General features: G+C 38.1%; 1 protein-coding gene across 7 annotated transcripts in view; it reads right to left on the reverse strand.

The window, feature by feature from the left end:
• The window catches only part of CDC14A (cell division cycle 14A), a 187,506-nt gene that overhangs the window by 144,102 nt on the left and 30,410 nt on the right, over positions 1-12,994 (reverse strand). For all 7 annotated transcript variants that reach the window (XM_078451616.2, XM_078451613.2, XM_078451617.2 and 4 more), the window contains exon 4: positions 8,023-8,115. In XM_078451616.2, coding sequence (XP_078307742.1) covers positions 8,023-8,115 — 93 coding nt within the window. The remainder of the gene's footprint in view (positions 1-8,022; positions 8,116-12,994) is intronic.

The raw sequence follows: 12,994 nt of genomic DNA on the forward strand, positions 1-12,994 counted from the left end.
AAACTTGAGAAACAAACCTTTCACAGATGAAAAGCAAACAGCTCATTTTCCCAGCCCACAGCTAAATGTCACACACAAGGAGGGTTGAATAAAAGATAATATTGCTCTATCTGTATGCAGAAGACTAACAAAAGTTCCAAATTCAGAGTTTAAAATTGAAAATGCTGTGTGATCTTAGGGAGCCTCACCTGTTTTGAAAGCACCAAAAATATAAGCCTACGAAGATAAAAGCCTGACTGGCCCTTTTACAGGTAATATCACAAAAGCATTCTTGTCTATCAAGCTATAAAAGGAAGGAACTGCAAAACAGGAAATTGCCCTGCCCCAGCCATGCCACGCCTCCCTTCCTCTCCACAATTTCCACAAGCAGAAGCAAACGCGATCTGTTAGATTTACCGAGAAGCCACAGAGGTTACAGAACACTAGTAGCTGATATATCACTGTTTTAATAAATATTTAAGGTAAATGCCTTTATTATTTTGAACAAACATTTTTTTTGAGGATTTTACCTATCTTTTCAGATAACGTTTGTTTAAACCATAGCCTTTTGATGACAAGTTAGAGTAGGTCTGAAACTGCAATTTACAGATGAATTGTGAGTTAGAGATAAAGGAAATTTAACATGCTTGTCCCAAACTTTTATAAATTCAAAGTTAGTTGGCCTGGTTTCCATTTTTCAATGGGCTAAGCACATACACATAAACCATTTTTAAGTATTACTACTCTGAATATAATTTTGTATATATTCAGTAGATCACTAGGTATTGGATAATCAATAGATCCATTATCAACAGTTCCTTTGTACTGAGGTAAATAGAAGTACTTATTAATATAGCATCTGTAAAGTAACAGAATTTAAGGTATATGCACTTCCTAATTTTGTAAAGAAATTTGGACTAATGGGTGTGATTTCTAGCGATCTACCTCTGTTGATACAAATTAGACTCAGGGAAATGACTTCTTTTCTTAAAGGAAAGAAGAGGCTGATACTTTTCAACTTGTAATGGTCCAAGTAAGGAAACATCCAACTATTTTAAAACACCAGCTATTCAAAAGTTAATAAACCTACAAATAAAACTACAGGAATAATAAGTCTCATTAATAATAATAAAAAAAGATTAGTAAAACAATGAGGTATCATTTTCACCAATTAAATTTCTAGATCTTTAATGTTTATACCCAATATGCAAAGGTACAGGACATTGGAGAGGACATTTCACTTAATACCAAATTTAGTGCAGACTGGTTTAAATATGGTAATATGCTGCAAGAACCTAAAACTTGCTTGCATTTTTAAAATCTATGAATCCCACTTCTGGCAATCTAAAGACAAAAATCCACAAAAAGAAACATTTATAATGTCAAAAGTGTTTGTCACATCATAAAAAATTTGAAAGGAACCTAAAATGTTAAACAAATAATGGTATGCCCTCCAAATGGAATATTATTTGATCATCTTAAGTAGCAATAAGGCAAAACGTATGTAGGACAAGCAAAAAATGTTCACAAAACTACACCGCAATTATACTTAAGTGAATATTCATGTTTAGAATGATGTCAGTGCAGAAGAATTTTCCTAATTTTCTTCTATGATGTGGTTATGCCACTTTTTAAGTTAAAAAAATTTTTTTTCGATTAAATTCATTGAATTATCCCCTTTTCAAACTAGATATTTAAAATATATTTAATCACTTCCCCACCCTTCCTCCCCCCCAAGAAAACATGCTACCCCCCACACCCCTCAATAGTCCTTCACCAGCTTAGCCTGGGGTTGATCCCTCCCTCTCCTCAGGTCTGACTCTGGTCCCTAAACACTCCCTCCAGAAGGCAGACTATGTTATTCAATACCTTAGCATCCTCAACCCTGAGAACAAGGCCTTATGTATAATAAGGGTGGGGAAAACACTTGTTGATTTTTATTTATCCAACTTGGCACCTACTGCACACTTTTCTCAATTATTTATTACTCCCCTGTCGCCCATTTTAAGCCAGGTATTCATTCTTTTTTCTATTTTTCTTTTTTTTTTTTATATTCCCCAGGGCCCACCATTGTGCTGGGTAAAGCTCCCCTGAGCCAAATAAATATTTACTGAACTAAAGAATGCCTGAACACACATGTCAAAAATAAAAAATTTACTTGGTTCAGACAGTTTCTTCCTTTAAAATGCAAATAACATCCTAGAAAACAAAACAAAACAAAACAAACAAAAAACACCTCCTACTACACCTTCTGGTGATTTATCCCAAGCAACCAACAGACTAACAACCATCTGAGTGTTTCTGAGCTAAGAAAGGATGTAAATGTAAAATGGGGTGGGGAGGAGGATAGGTTTCAGCTCTTCAAGGGAGGTAAGACAATAGCTCAGAAAATTTTCTGGAAGGCCACACAACTTTCCTCCCTAGAGCTGCCAGCCATTCCTAAATGCTTCAAATGCCAGGCATTGCCCCGGGACACCTTCATCAGCGTGACCTCCTTCACTCCTCACCACAACTATGTTAGGTGGGGTGTTATTATCTCTATTTTAAAGATGAAAAAAAAAAAAACCAGGAATTTAGAAGAGTTAAATAACTTGCTCAAGACATAAAACTAACAAGTGCATTCAAGGTCAAGCCTGTGGCTCTGCTAAGGTCACTGTTCTCAACCAAAACACCAGGTGGAGGACAGCTTCTTTGCAATTAGCAGTAGACTTAGAGGTAGAATAGAACTACTAAGGTGTTAAGTGTAGTCTACATTATAAATAGCAGACACAGACATGATTACAAAGTCTACAAACCTTAGCCTTGTCATCTCTAATTCAGACATGACATCTGGCTCAGCCTTGTCCCAGTTAATCCATAATTAGACCCCTTATTTGGCAATATGAGGACTTAACACGTGGGTTAAGGAAAACACATTGTGGTTACCGCCTCTGCTTAAGCCTCCTCCACATATCTAGGGGAATAAAAAAGAAACCTTAATTTTTTAACTCTGAATTTCATTTTCTAAGCTAAACCATCACATTTATTCTAACTTCTCACACATAATTTTTCCAATCACCTAGTCATCATGTGCTTCATCCAAATTCTCCTTGACCTCTTTATCATGGTTCTGTGAACCGAGAGCAAAATAGTAGCAAGCGAGGATGTGGTCTGTAAGCTCATGGCAAGAACCTAATTAACTTCATTAATTAATGAAGAAGAACCATCTTCTTCAAACTCATATGAAAGTGCTGTGGATGCCACTATGATCCAAGCATCCTAATTCCCAACTCCAAAACTGCATTGAGTATAGTCCTGGGAAGGAAACACCTTCCCGACAAAGTTGATCTCTTCGTAAAATCTGTGCCCTCCATCTCAACAAGTATAACGTCACAGCTTAGGAATAAAGAGACACTTCCTGAGTAGGGACTTCCCTGAAACGGCGCCTGTCATCCATCTGTCCAGTGTCACTGTGATCCCCAGGGGCCACCTCATTCTAGCAACCCTGGCTTTCGAATCACTCACAGAGAAGGGTTTGTCGATTTCCCACTGAACATGATGTTCCATATTTTATCTCCTTCTTAATGCTCATGACAGTTCTAGGAGGTAAAACGTAAAAAGGCTCTCCCCTACTTAGAGATAAGAAAGTAGAACTACAAAAGCTTGTGTGACATACTTAAAGTCACCATCTAACGCAGAGCAATACAAATGTACCTAATACACTATGAAGACTCATCACAAGAAATAAATGTTTTCCAAACTATGTATGGTGATGAATGTTACCTGGACTTATCATGGTGATCATTTTTCAACATCTACAAATATCAAATCATTACACTGTACACCTGAAAATAATATAATGATATGTCAATTATACTTCAATGAACAAAGTAATTGAGAAGAAAGAAATGCCTAAAACAGTAAATTTTATATTGTATGTATTTTACCACAATTTTAAAAATTGGGGTAAAAAGAGTTTATCAAAAACAACAACAAAGGCGCCTGGGTGGCTCAGTCGGTTAGGCGTCTGATTTCAGCTCAGGTCATGATCTCACAGTTTGTGGGTTCAAGCCCCACATCCAGCTCTGTGCTGACAGCTCAGAGCCTGGAGCCTGCTTCAGATTCTGTCTCTCTCTCTCTCTCTCTCTCTCTGTCCTTCCCGCGCTGGCGCTCTCTCTCTCTCTCTCAAATAAACATTAAAAAAAATTAAAACAACAATAGCAACAACAAAAGGCAAGGTGATGATGTGACTTTTGTGCAGGTGGTAACTGCCCTTGGGCTCTGATCTCTGCTTTGAATCTGCATCTTTAAAGGCCATAGTTGGCTCAGTCAAGACCACAGCATTCTGATAAGATACCACTTTACCCTCTATGTCCAATTTGATGATTTTCAGTTTCCCTCTGAAGTTACCTTCCTTCCTTCTTTCATATTTTGTCATCTCATTATTCATTCATTGAGTAGATATTTACAGAGCACCTACTATGTGCCAGGCACAGTTCTAAGAGTTCAAATACTGAAATAGTTCCATACCAGTATGTAAACAGCTGCTGCCCACAGCATGCCATGGCCCTCCGCACTGGCCACCTCATCTCTTCCCTGGGACACCCCCTCACCTGGACTTCCTCATGGCTCAGCATAACAGGAAGGCTCCATTGTGGCCAGCTTCCAATTCAGCTGCTGACTCCCTGGGCCTAACCCCTTGTTAAGTATTTTATCACCTCCCAGACACAGCAATGAACGGAGCAGACAAGGTCCCTACCCTCTAGTCTAGGAAAGAGATAATAAACAAGTAAATATATAAATGAATCAGATAATTTCAAATAGCAGAGCACTATAAAGAAAATAAAACAACAAGGAACTAGAGGGTGACTGGAGGTGGGGAGAACAGAGTAAAACTTGAGAGGAAGTCTTTCTGAGGAAGTGATTATTATAAGGAATCAGGAATGCAAAGGTCTAAGATAAAAACACTCCAGGAAGAGAGAACAGAAATATGAAGGTCTTCAAGTGGGAATAAGTTTGAGGTTTTCATGGTTAGAAGGCCAGTGTGATGGGGGCATCCTGAGCCAGGAGAACACAGAGGTAGACACGGCCAGATCAAGGGGGATCTTAATGGCATTGGTAAGGAGGTTGAATTCAATGCCAAGAACAGTGAGCAAGCATTAGACAGATTTGAAACAGAGCCATGAATGATCTAATTTATATTTTTAAAAGATTACTCTGACAATTGTGTGGCAGCTGTGATTAAACAAAGGCAAGGGTGTAAAAAGGAAACAATGTATGATGCTCTGGTGGTCAACCAGGTAAACAGAGACAGTGGCTGGAGCTACAGGATAACAACAGAGATGGAAAGAAGTATTCTGACTCAATATATGTTTTAGAGGCAGAGTTGACCAAACTTACTGATGAGTATAATGTGGGAAGAGGAAACAGGAGGAATGAAAATGTACTATTCTTGGATTCAGCAAGTCACTGATGGCAGTCCACTTACTAAAAAGGCAATGACTGTGGGAATAAATAGGTTCATGGAGAAAAGGAATAAAAAGTTCTGTTTTGCCAAGATAAATGTGAGATACCATGGAGATACAAACACGTAGTTGGATATCTGACTTTAGTAACAGGAAGATTCCCCCAGGAGACCATGACTTATCCAAACAGCAACATTAATGTACGTGTAACTTCACTGAGATGTTTGTATAATGCACATTACAGACTCTCTTCTTATAAGACTTGTGCCAACAATTAAATGCATACACACAATACAAAGTAAGGCACAAAATTCTCTTTAAGGGAAGAATACAATTCTTGGTTTTCATTTTAATTAAGTGTTGTGTCAAAAAGCTTTCTGGGGAATGCGTTTTCAAAATTGGAAACGACAATCAATGAGGAAACGAACAGTACAAGAAGAATTACTTTACACCGCTTTTCGAACTAGTGTGTCAGACAAGCTCATGCTGCCCTCAGCGCTTCTTCAATCCCTCTGAGACTGCTTCTCCTTCATTGGGTTACATTAAAGTGGTGGAAACTTCTGCATCTGATGTATTTTATCCCCAGCTCAGTGCATTTATTATGACTGAACTTCCTTTCAAAACTCTAGAGGTGCCATGATAAAATTAAAGATGACACCAGAAACAGGAAAGACGGGCATTAAAAAGGAAAGAAGAGGGGCGCCTGGGTGGCTCAGTCGGTTAAGCATCCGACTTTGGCTCAGGTCATGATCTCACGGTCCGTGAGTTCGAGCCCCGCGTCGGGCTCTGTGCTGACAGCTCAGAGCCTAGAGCCTGCTTCAGATTCTGTGTCTCCCTCTCTCTCTGACCCTCCCCCGTTCATGCTCTGTCTCTCTCTGTCTCAAAAATAAACAAACATTAAAAAAATTTAAAAAAAAAAAAAAAAGAAGGAAAGAAGAGAGGAAGAGGAGAGGGCAGGGAAGAGGAGAAGGAACGAGAGAGCAGTAGATGACCTCTTCCTGATAATCCCTTATGACAAAGGGCTCGCAGAGAACATGCTCACACAGCATCACCAAACCCCTCAGGAAAGACACCCTTGTTTACATGGCTTGAATCCAAAGGTTATTACAGGCTCTCCATATTCTAAACACACTGTCAATTATCAGTCCCAAATGAGTAATAATTAATTATCAATGTAAAGTGAAAAATAAGCATGCTTGCTTCATTCAGCTTACCAGCACTTCACTAAGCCTTCATGCCAACAGCCAGCTTTTCATGTGTGCCTTTAAAACAAAAGCAATGGCCTGGCGGTGCTACAAATAATCTTTGTATCCTCAGAATTTGAAGGAAACTTAGAGGTCATTATATCCAACCCTATCATTTTACAGATAAGGAAACTAAATAAAGCAAAGACAGATAAAGTGGCTTACCCGTCATCCCAGAGCCACTTCAGGATGAAAAAATGTTTTTCTGATTCTTAGTCAAGATTCTTTGTATTATACCCTGCTGCCTACAGAGTGAGAAAGAAAAGTACCACAAGGGATGGCCCACGGCTTCATGGTGGCCACACCACAGGGAGAAAAGTTGGCCAGAGCTGGGCATCTCAGCCCTGGAAACAAGGCCCCAGGCTGCACTCAGGCTGTCAGCCTGCCGCTACTCTCAGCCTATACCCTGCAACAGCTGACAGTCTTTCTAACACCACATCTGTCTGGGCTTTTTCCCCTAGAGCTTTCGGTTTAATGTGGCAGAGTGTGATACATAGTAGCTGGTGCCTCCTTCCGTCAAGATCTTCAGGAGGGCCTGGAAAGGTCACACAGCAGTGTGTTTTCAGGCTTCAGAGAAGCACAAACCCTCCCCAAGGATGATGGGAAGTGACACCTCTCTCCCCTGCCTTTAAACCAGCCTATTCCTACATGGATATCACACTTGTCCCTAAAAAGTTATTACAGGTTACAAATGAATTTTAGCCTTGGTGGGCTTCTGCCTTCCAAGTTTTTGTCCAACCCCAGTACATATAGAAAATCCTAGAAATATTCACACCAAAACGCTGTAGCACATTCACATGGAACTCACATTTACGTTTTAGTACTTACAGAGAACAAAATTTGCAATCAAAATGTTTCTGGGAAAGTCCTGTCTAGTTAGTAGGGAAGTGTAATATATGCAGGACCTATATTTGGTTTGCCTACTGCAAACATGTATATAGATTAGTAGATGGATAATGATAATATAATAATAACAATCCTTCCCCATGCAATCTAGGATTTCCTCTTATGCAAAAAAGGAACACCTCAACAGTCTTTAAAAATCTTCCACTATATATTCTTTTCCCTGGATATATTCTTTCTGGATATTCTTCTTTTAAAAACACCCATACAACTGTGGGACCCAAGCTCCCCATTGTGGTTCTGAGACTCTGTCATTAGATACTAGCAAATAAAATCTGAGAATTAAATAGCCCATGGATAGTAGTCCACACTTTCCATTCCACATCAATTCCCAGGGTGCTAATAATTTTCACCATCTCCCAATTCCACTGAAAAACTGGCCTGGATTTTATGTGACAGTGTTAGCATTCCCTTGGCCTGATTATAGAAAATAATCATGAAAAAGTACTTACAGCATAAGCACCTATTAAAAATGCTGCATTTGCTCTTTTCCGTTGATCAAAACAGGTGTAGTGCACTATTTTCTTTCTTGATAAACTGTATGACTAAAAAGAGGGAATAAAAAGAGTGTAACCATAGAGACAGTGTTAAAATATACAGAAGGTATACATCATCTCAACTTCCAAGATGTGTCACAATCAGTGAAATGTACCAACTTTCAACTTTCATTTCTATGGCAATTGTCCATGAGCATATTTGAGGGATGAGGGTTACTGGCTCAGACTTTTTGCAGCCCAGTCATAATGCGGATTTGACAATATAACAAACATTTCTCTCCAAGAAGGGAGACATACAATGCGAAATAATTAAATTATTGGCATCTTTATTAATGGGGACCATTTTGGAAGATTTACTCTAAATCTTATACACAAAGTCTAGTCATCCTTTTTTTCTTTTTTAATTTTTGTTATTGAAGGATAGTGGAGATACGATGTTATATTAGCTTCAGGTGTACAACATGGTGATTCAACAGTACTATAGATTACATAATGTTCACCATGATAAGTCCAGTCACCATGTGTCACCACACATTATTACAATAGTATTGACTATATTTCCTCTGCTGCAGTTTTCATCTCCATGACTTACTTATTTTATAACTGGAAGTCTGTACCTCATTATCCCCTCCATTCATTTCACCCATCCTTCCACCCCCGTCCTCTCTGGCAAATACCAATTCATTCTCTGTATTTATAAATCTGTTTCTGGGTTTTTTTCTTGTTGTTGCTATTTGTTCATTTGTTTTGTTTTTTAGATGCCACATATAAGTGAAATCATAGGGTATTTGTCTTTCTCTGTCTGACTTATTTTACTGAGCACCCTCTAGGTCCATCCATGTTGCCACAAATGGTAAGTTCTTTTTTTACAGGTATTTGTTCATCCTTTTTCTTTCTCTACATACCATACCCAGTTCCAGAAAAGTTATCTTTACTTTTCATATTAGACAGTTTATTTTTAAATGTGTCAATCAGTCTATTTTCTTCTAAAATTTTCAAGTGCCTATATTAACTAGAACATCAATACTAATATTTTCTTTCTAGAATGTTCCATAAAAATCCCTTTTTAATTATCTGAAAATAAATGGCTAGTGGGAAAAGGTAAGCCATCAAAAGGGTCACATCAGCAAATATCTTAATGCAATAACCATATGTTAAATTCATGGATTCAAACAGTTTTATTAAGGCACCTGCTATATGCCATGCAATATGCTACATGCTCAAGGATTCAGCTAAATCCAAAATAAGCAACTTAGTATGTTGCATACATGCTAAACATGACAAGAAGTGTGCAAATAAAAGATGTGTTAAAATGAAATCAAAGTATTAAGCAAACTCAAACATAAAACAATGAGAACACTGACGCAACTAAATGAAATCTGCTCAATTTCTTCATATTTCAAAACAGTCACAGTATTTTGACAAATGGCTTTCAAAACACAGATACATGGGTACCTTTTAATATTTGTCTACAAATTCAAACTGACTGTAAAAGCAGCGTTCTATACCTTACACATTGACTACAACCCACAGAATACCTGCTTTTACAGCCCCTTTAGAAATGTAAGAGACCTCAACTACGTACCTTTCTTCATTTACCCTGCTGTTTTCTGTAAGTTAAGAAACTCTTCAAACTCTGAAGTCCATTCTACATGAAATTGCAACATTCTGGCTTTTTTAATGTAACCACAGAAAATGCAGCTATATGTATCCCAGCAATGAGCCTGGAAACCCTCACCACCCCAAGTCAGGCACTTCCTTCCTAACCCAGAATCACATGTTCTGAAAATGGCACTGCTCTTCTTAATTGAACTTTGAGGAGCATCTGGGTGGCTCAGTCAGTTAGTTAAGCGTCCAACTTTGGCTCAGGTCATGATCTCACGGTTCGTGAGTTCAAGCCCATCATCGGGCTCTGTGCTGACAGCTCAGACCTGGAGCCTGTTTCAGATTCCATGTCTCCCTCTCTCTGCCCCTCCTCTGCTTGCTCTCTCTCTCTCTCTCTCTCTCAAAAATAAACATTAAGAAAATTTTTTTAATTGAACTTTGAAGAGTGTTTGCCTCAAAGCGGGTCTCATTACCAAGGTCCTTATTTCCAGACAGGCTTAGTAAATTATCCCTATGAAATAAAGCTTTAAAAAGTACATTTTATTCAATTCAGTTCAGTCAAAACGCTGAGGTTATCTAAAGACTTCAAGGTCACTATCAATGGTGCTGACACTTGTCTCCTTGCTTTCTCAATTCGAGAAAACTGTCTGCTGGACATTTCCTTTTGTTATTTTATTATTTGCTTGTTGCAAGTCTGTCTTTTGCTTTGTTTTTGCCACCTATTGTTCTCCATCAATAAGTTAGGCTTGATTTACCCAACGGAGAGTCAAAGCCCTTAAGATATAAGCATATTTTATGGTGTCTAATCCCAAACACCTAAACACTGCCTTAAACAGGCCAGGCCCCCATAAACATGAGTCAGGCTGAGCCTAAGGGACTCAGCTCTTCTCGTTCCCAGCCCCTAACTAATTACATTTACTGGTTCCCTAAAACACTCGTGGGGAAGAAAAATATCCACAACTGATCCTGAAGTCTGGATTATGTGTTTTGATGCCTTTTTCCACTAAGAATTTAGATTTCACAGCAAACAATTGCTATCATTTAATAATGTGGAATTAAATTTATTTTACAAATCCACTTGCCAAAAGGGACAAACTCATAATGGTGTGCTTCCATCACCGACAGTTTTTTTGGTTGCTTTCAAACTTTTTGCTTTTGTTTGCTTTTTGTTTTTTTCTTTCTTATTCTAAAGTATTTGGGATGCAGAGACCTCCCTGAACCCTCCAGCAGCAACCATGAAGCTACAGGATGAAATTCTGAAGGAAACTTTTTTTTCACTGTAAATTTAAAAATGCATTAAAGTAAATATAATACAAATTAAAATTTTACGGACTCAGAAGAATTTTTTAAACTTTACAAGCTTACAGAAATTACATCAGATAAAGAATATTCTTCATAAAATATACCTACAAATTTTAACTTTTTAAATATCTCCTACTAGAAGCTGCCTATAGGATGAAAACATAATTTTTTAACATCCATCACCATACACAATTACAAAATCTTTTTTCTTATGATAAGAACCTTTAAGATCTGCTCTCTTAGCAACTTTCAAATATATAATATAGTATTACTAACTATGAGCACCATGCTGTACATTACAATAGCTAACTTTTTTATATCAGTTAAACGATAGTTTCCATCTAATTTTTAGGATAATTTTTAAAGCTCCTAGCATTTACCTTGCTTAGAGGTTTTTGGAATTCAATTATTTTTCTCAGTAAAGTCTCAAAAGTATTACAATCAAGAAATGATCTGCTTAGTGAAGCTTGGCCAGTATCTCCCAGGTCAGATCACTGAGGCTCAGTTCTCACTCAAGGAATCAAAACTAATTCAAAGTAAATGATAACAGAGAAAAATCTTATGTCATACTGGCCTTTTCCTAATTTTCTGCCTTGCCATGGCCAGGCCTCCCTCTTATAGGTCACTCTGCCCCAGTCTTACACCAGCAATGCTGTTCAACATAGCAGATAACCTGGTACTGAAATGAAAAATTTCAAGGATAGTGTGCCTGGCTGGCTCAGTCAGTAGAGCATGCAACTCTTGATCTTGGGGATCATAAGTTAAGCCTCACACTAGCCATAGAGTTTACTCAAAGCAAATTTTTTTTCAGGGATAACAAAACATCTTGCCAATTGTTTAGCTAATGCTTTGTATGATTAGATATACATAAACTAATATTTTCTACTTTCAAATATTAACCATGTCCCTCTGTTAAAAAAAATAAAATAAATTTTAAAAATAACCCACAGGGATGCCTAGATGGCTCAGTCAATAGAGCATTCTACTCTCGATCTCAGGGTTGTGAGTTCAAGCCCCATGCTGTGTGTAGAGCTTACTTACAAATAAGAAAATTAAAAAAAAAAAAACCTACTACATATTAAAGCACTCCAGAAGAAATGATACTATCCATTGGAGACACTGATGATTCCAGTACCTTTAGAGAAAACTTTGGCTCATTTTTAAGATCTTTCATGGAGGAACTTACCATGGAGAAGAAGAAAGGGACAGTCTGCAGATAAAAGGATTCCATTTTATGAATAAGCCCAGTAGGTATTTTCTCATACTCTACCCCAATACCAAGAGAACTTAATGCCTCTAACCAGAATTGCTTCTTCCTTACTCTGGCCCAACTCCTCTGTGGCCGGGTATGCTGACTAGGCCCTTCAAGGAGAGCCCTTGCAAAGTTAGACCATCACCTCTGGCTTTCAGTGAGCTATCTGCTCTTAACGAATTCTTTTTGCTTTACATGAGCAGCTCAGAGATTATAAAAACACTGTGTACAATAGCAAAGTAATGCTAGCCACTGGAAAAACAAATGAATATAGCCTTAAATACAAAAGGATCGAGGATGTCACAGAAGGAATACTAAGACCTCTGGCCTAGTTGCCTGTTCTTGCACATGACCAATTACAAATGATAACCTGCAGCCCCTATCCACATTTATTTCAGATTTCTACCTAGCAACTGCAGTATATATGCAGTATATATCCTTCCAAGCCTTCTTAAGTGGACACAGCCAGCCCCCTATAATAACAGCTAACATTTATTGCTACAGTCCATCGTTTCCTAAAGCATAGCAACAGTGCCAGAGGGGTCCAATTTGACCAGACACAGAGTGACTCCCAAACCAGAGATCGTGGGCAAGGCCGAAGTATAATGAATATTCTGTGTCTCTCTTTTACCAAGAGAACATAAGCCAGGAGCCAAAGACGGCCTGGCTTATCACACTTGGCCAATATATTTCTCCTATGTCAGATCACAGACAGTTGGGTTCTCTCAGCAAATATGGTAGATGTTAGAAATTCAGAAATTTCTCACT

This window comes from Panthera onca, chromosome C1 (assembly GCF_046562875.1).
Source record: "Panthera onca isolate mPanOnc1 chromosome C1, mPanOnc1 haplotype 2, whole genome shotgun sequence".
In the NCBI taxonomy this organism is placed as follows: Eukaryota; Metazoa; Chordata; class Mammalia; order Carnivora; family Felidae; genus Panthera; species Panthera onca.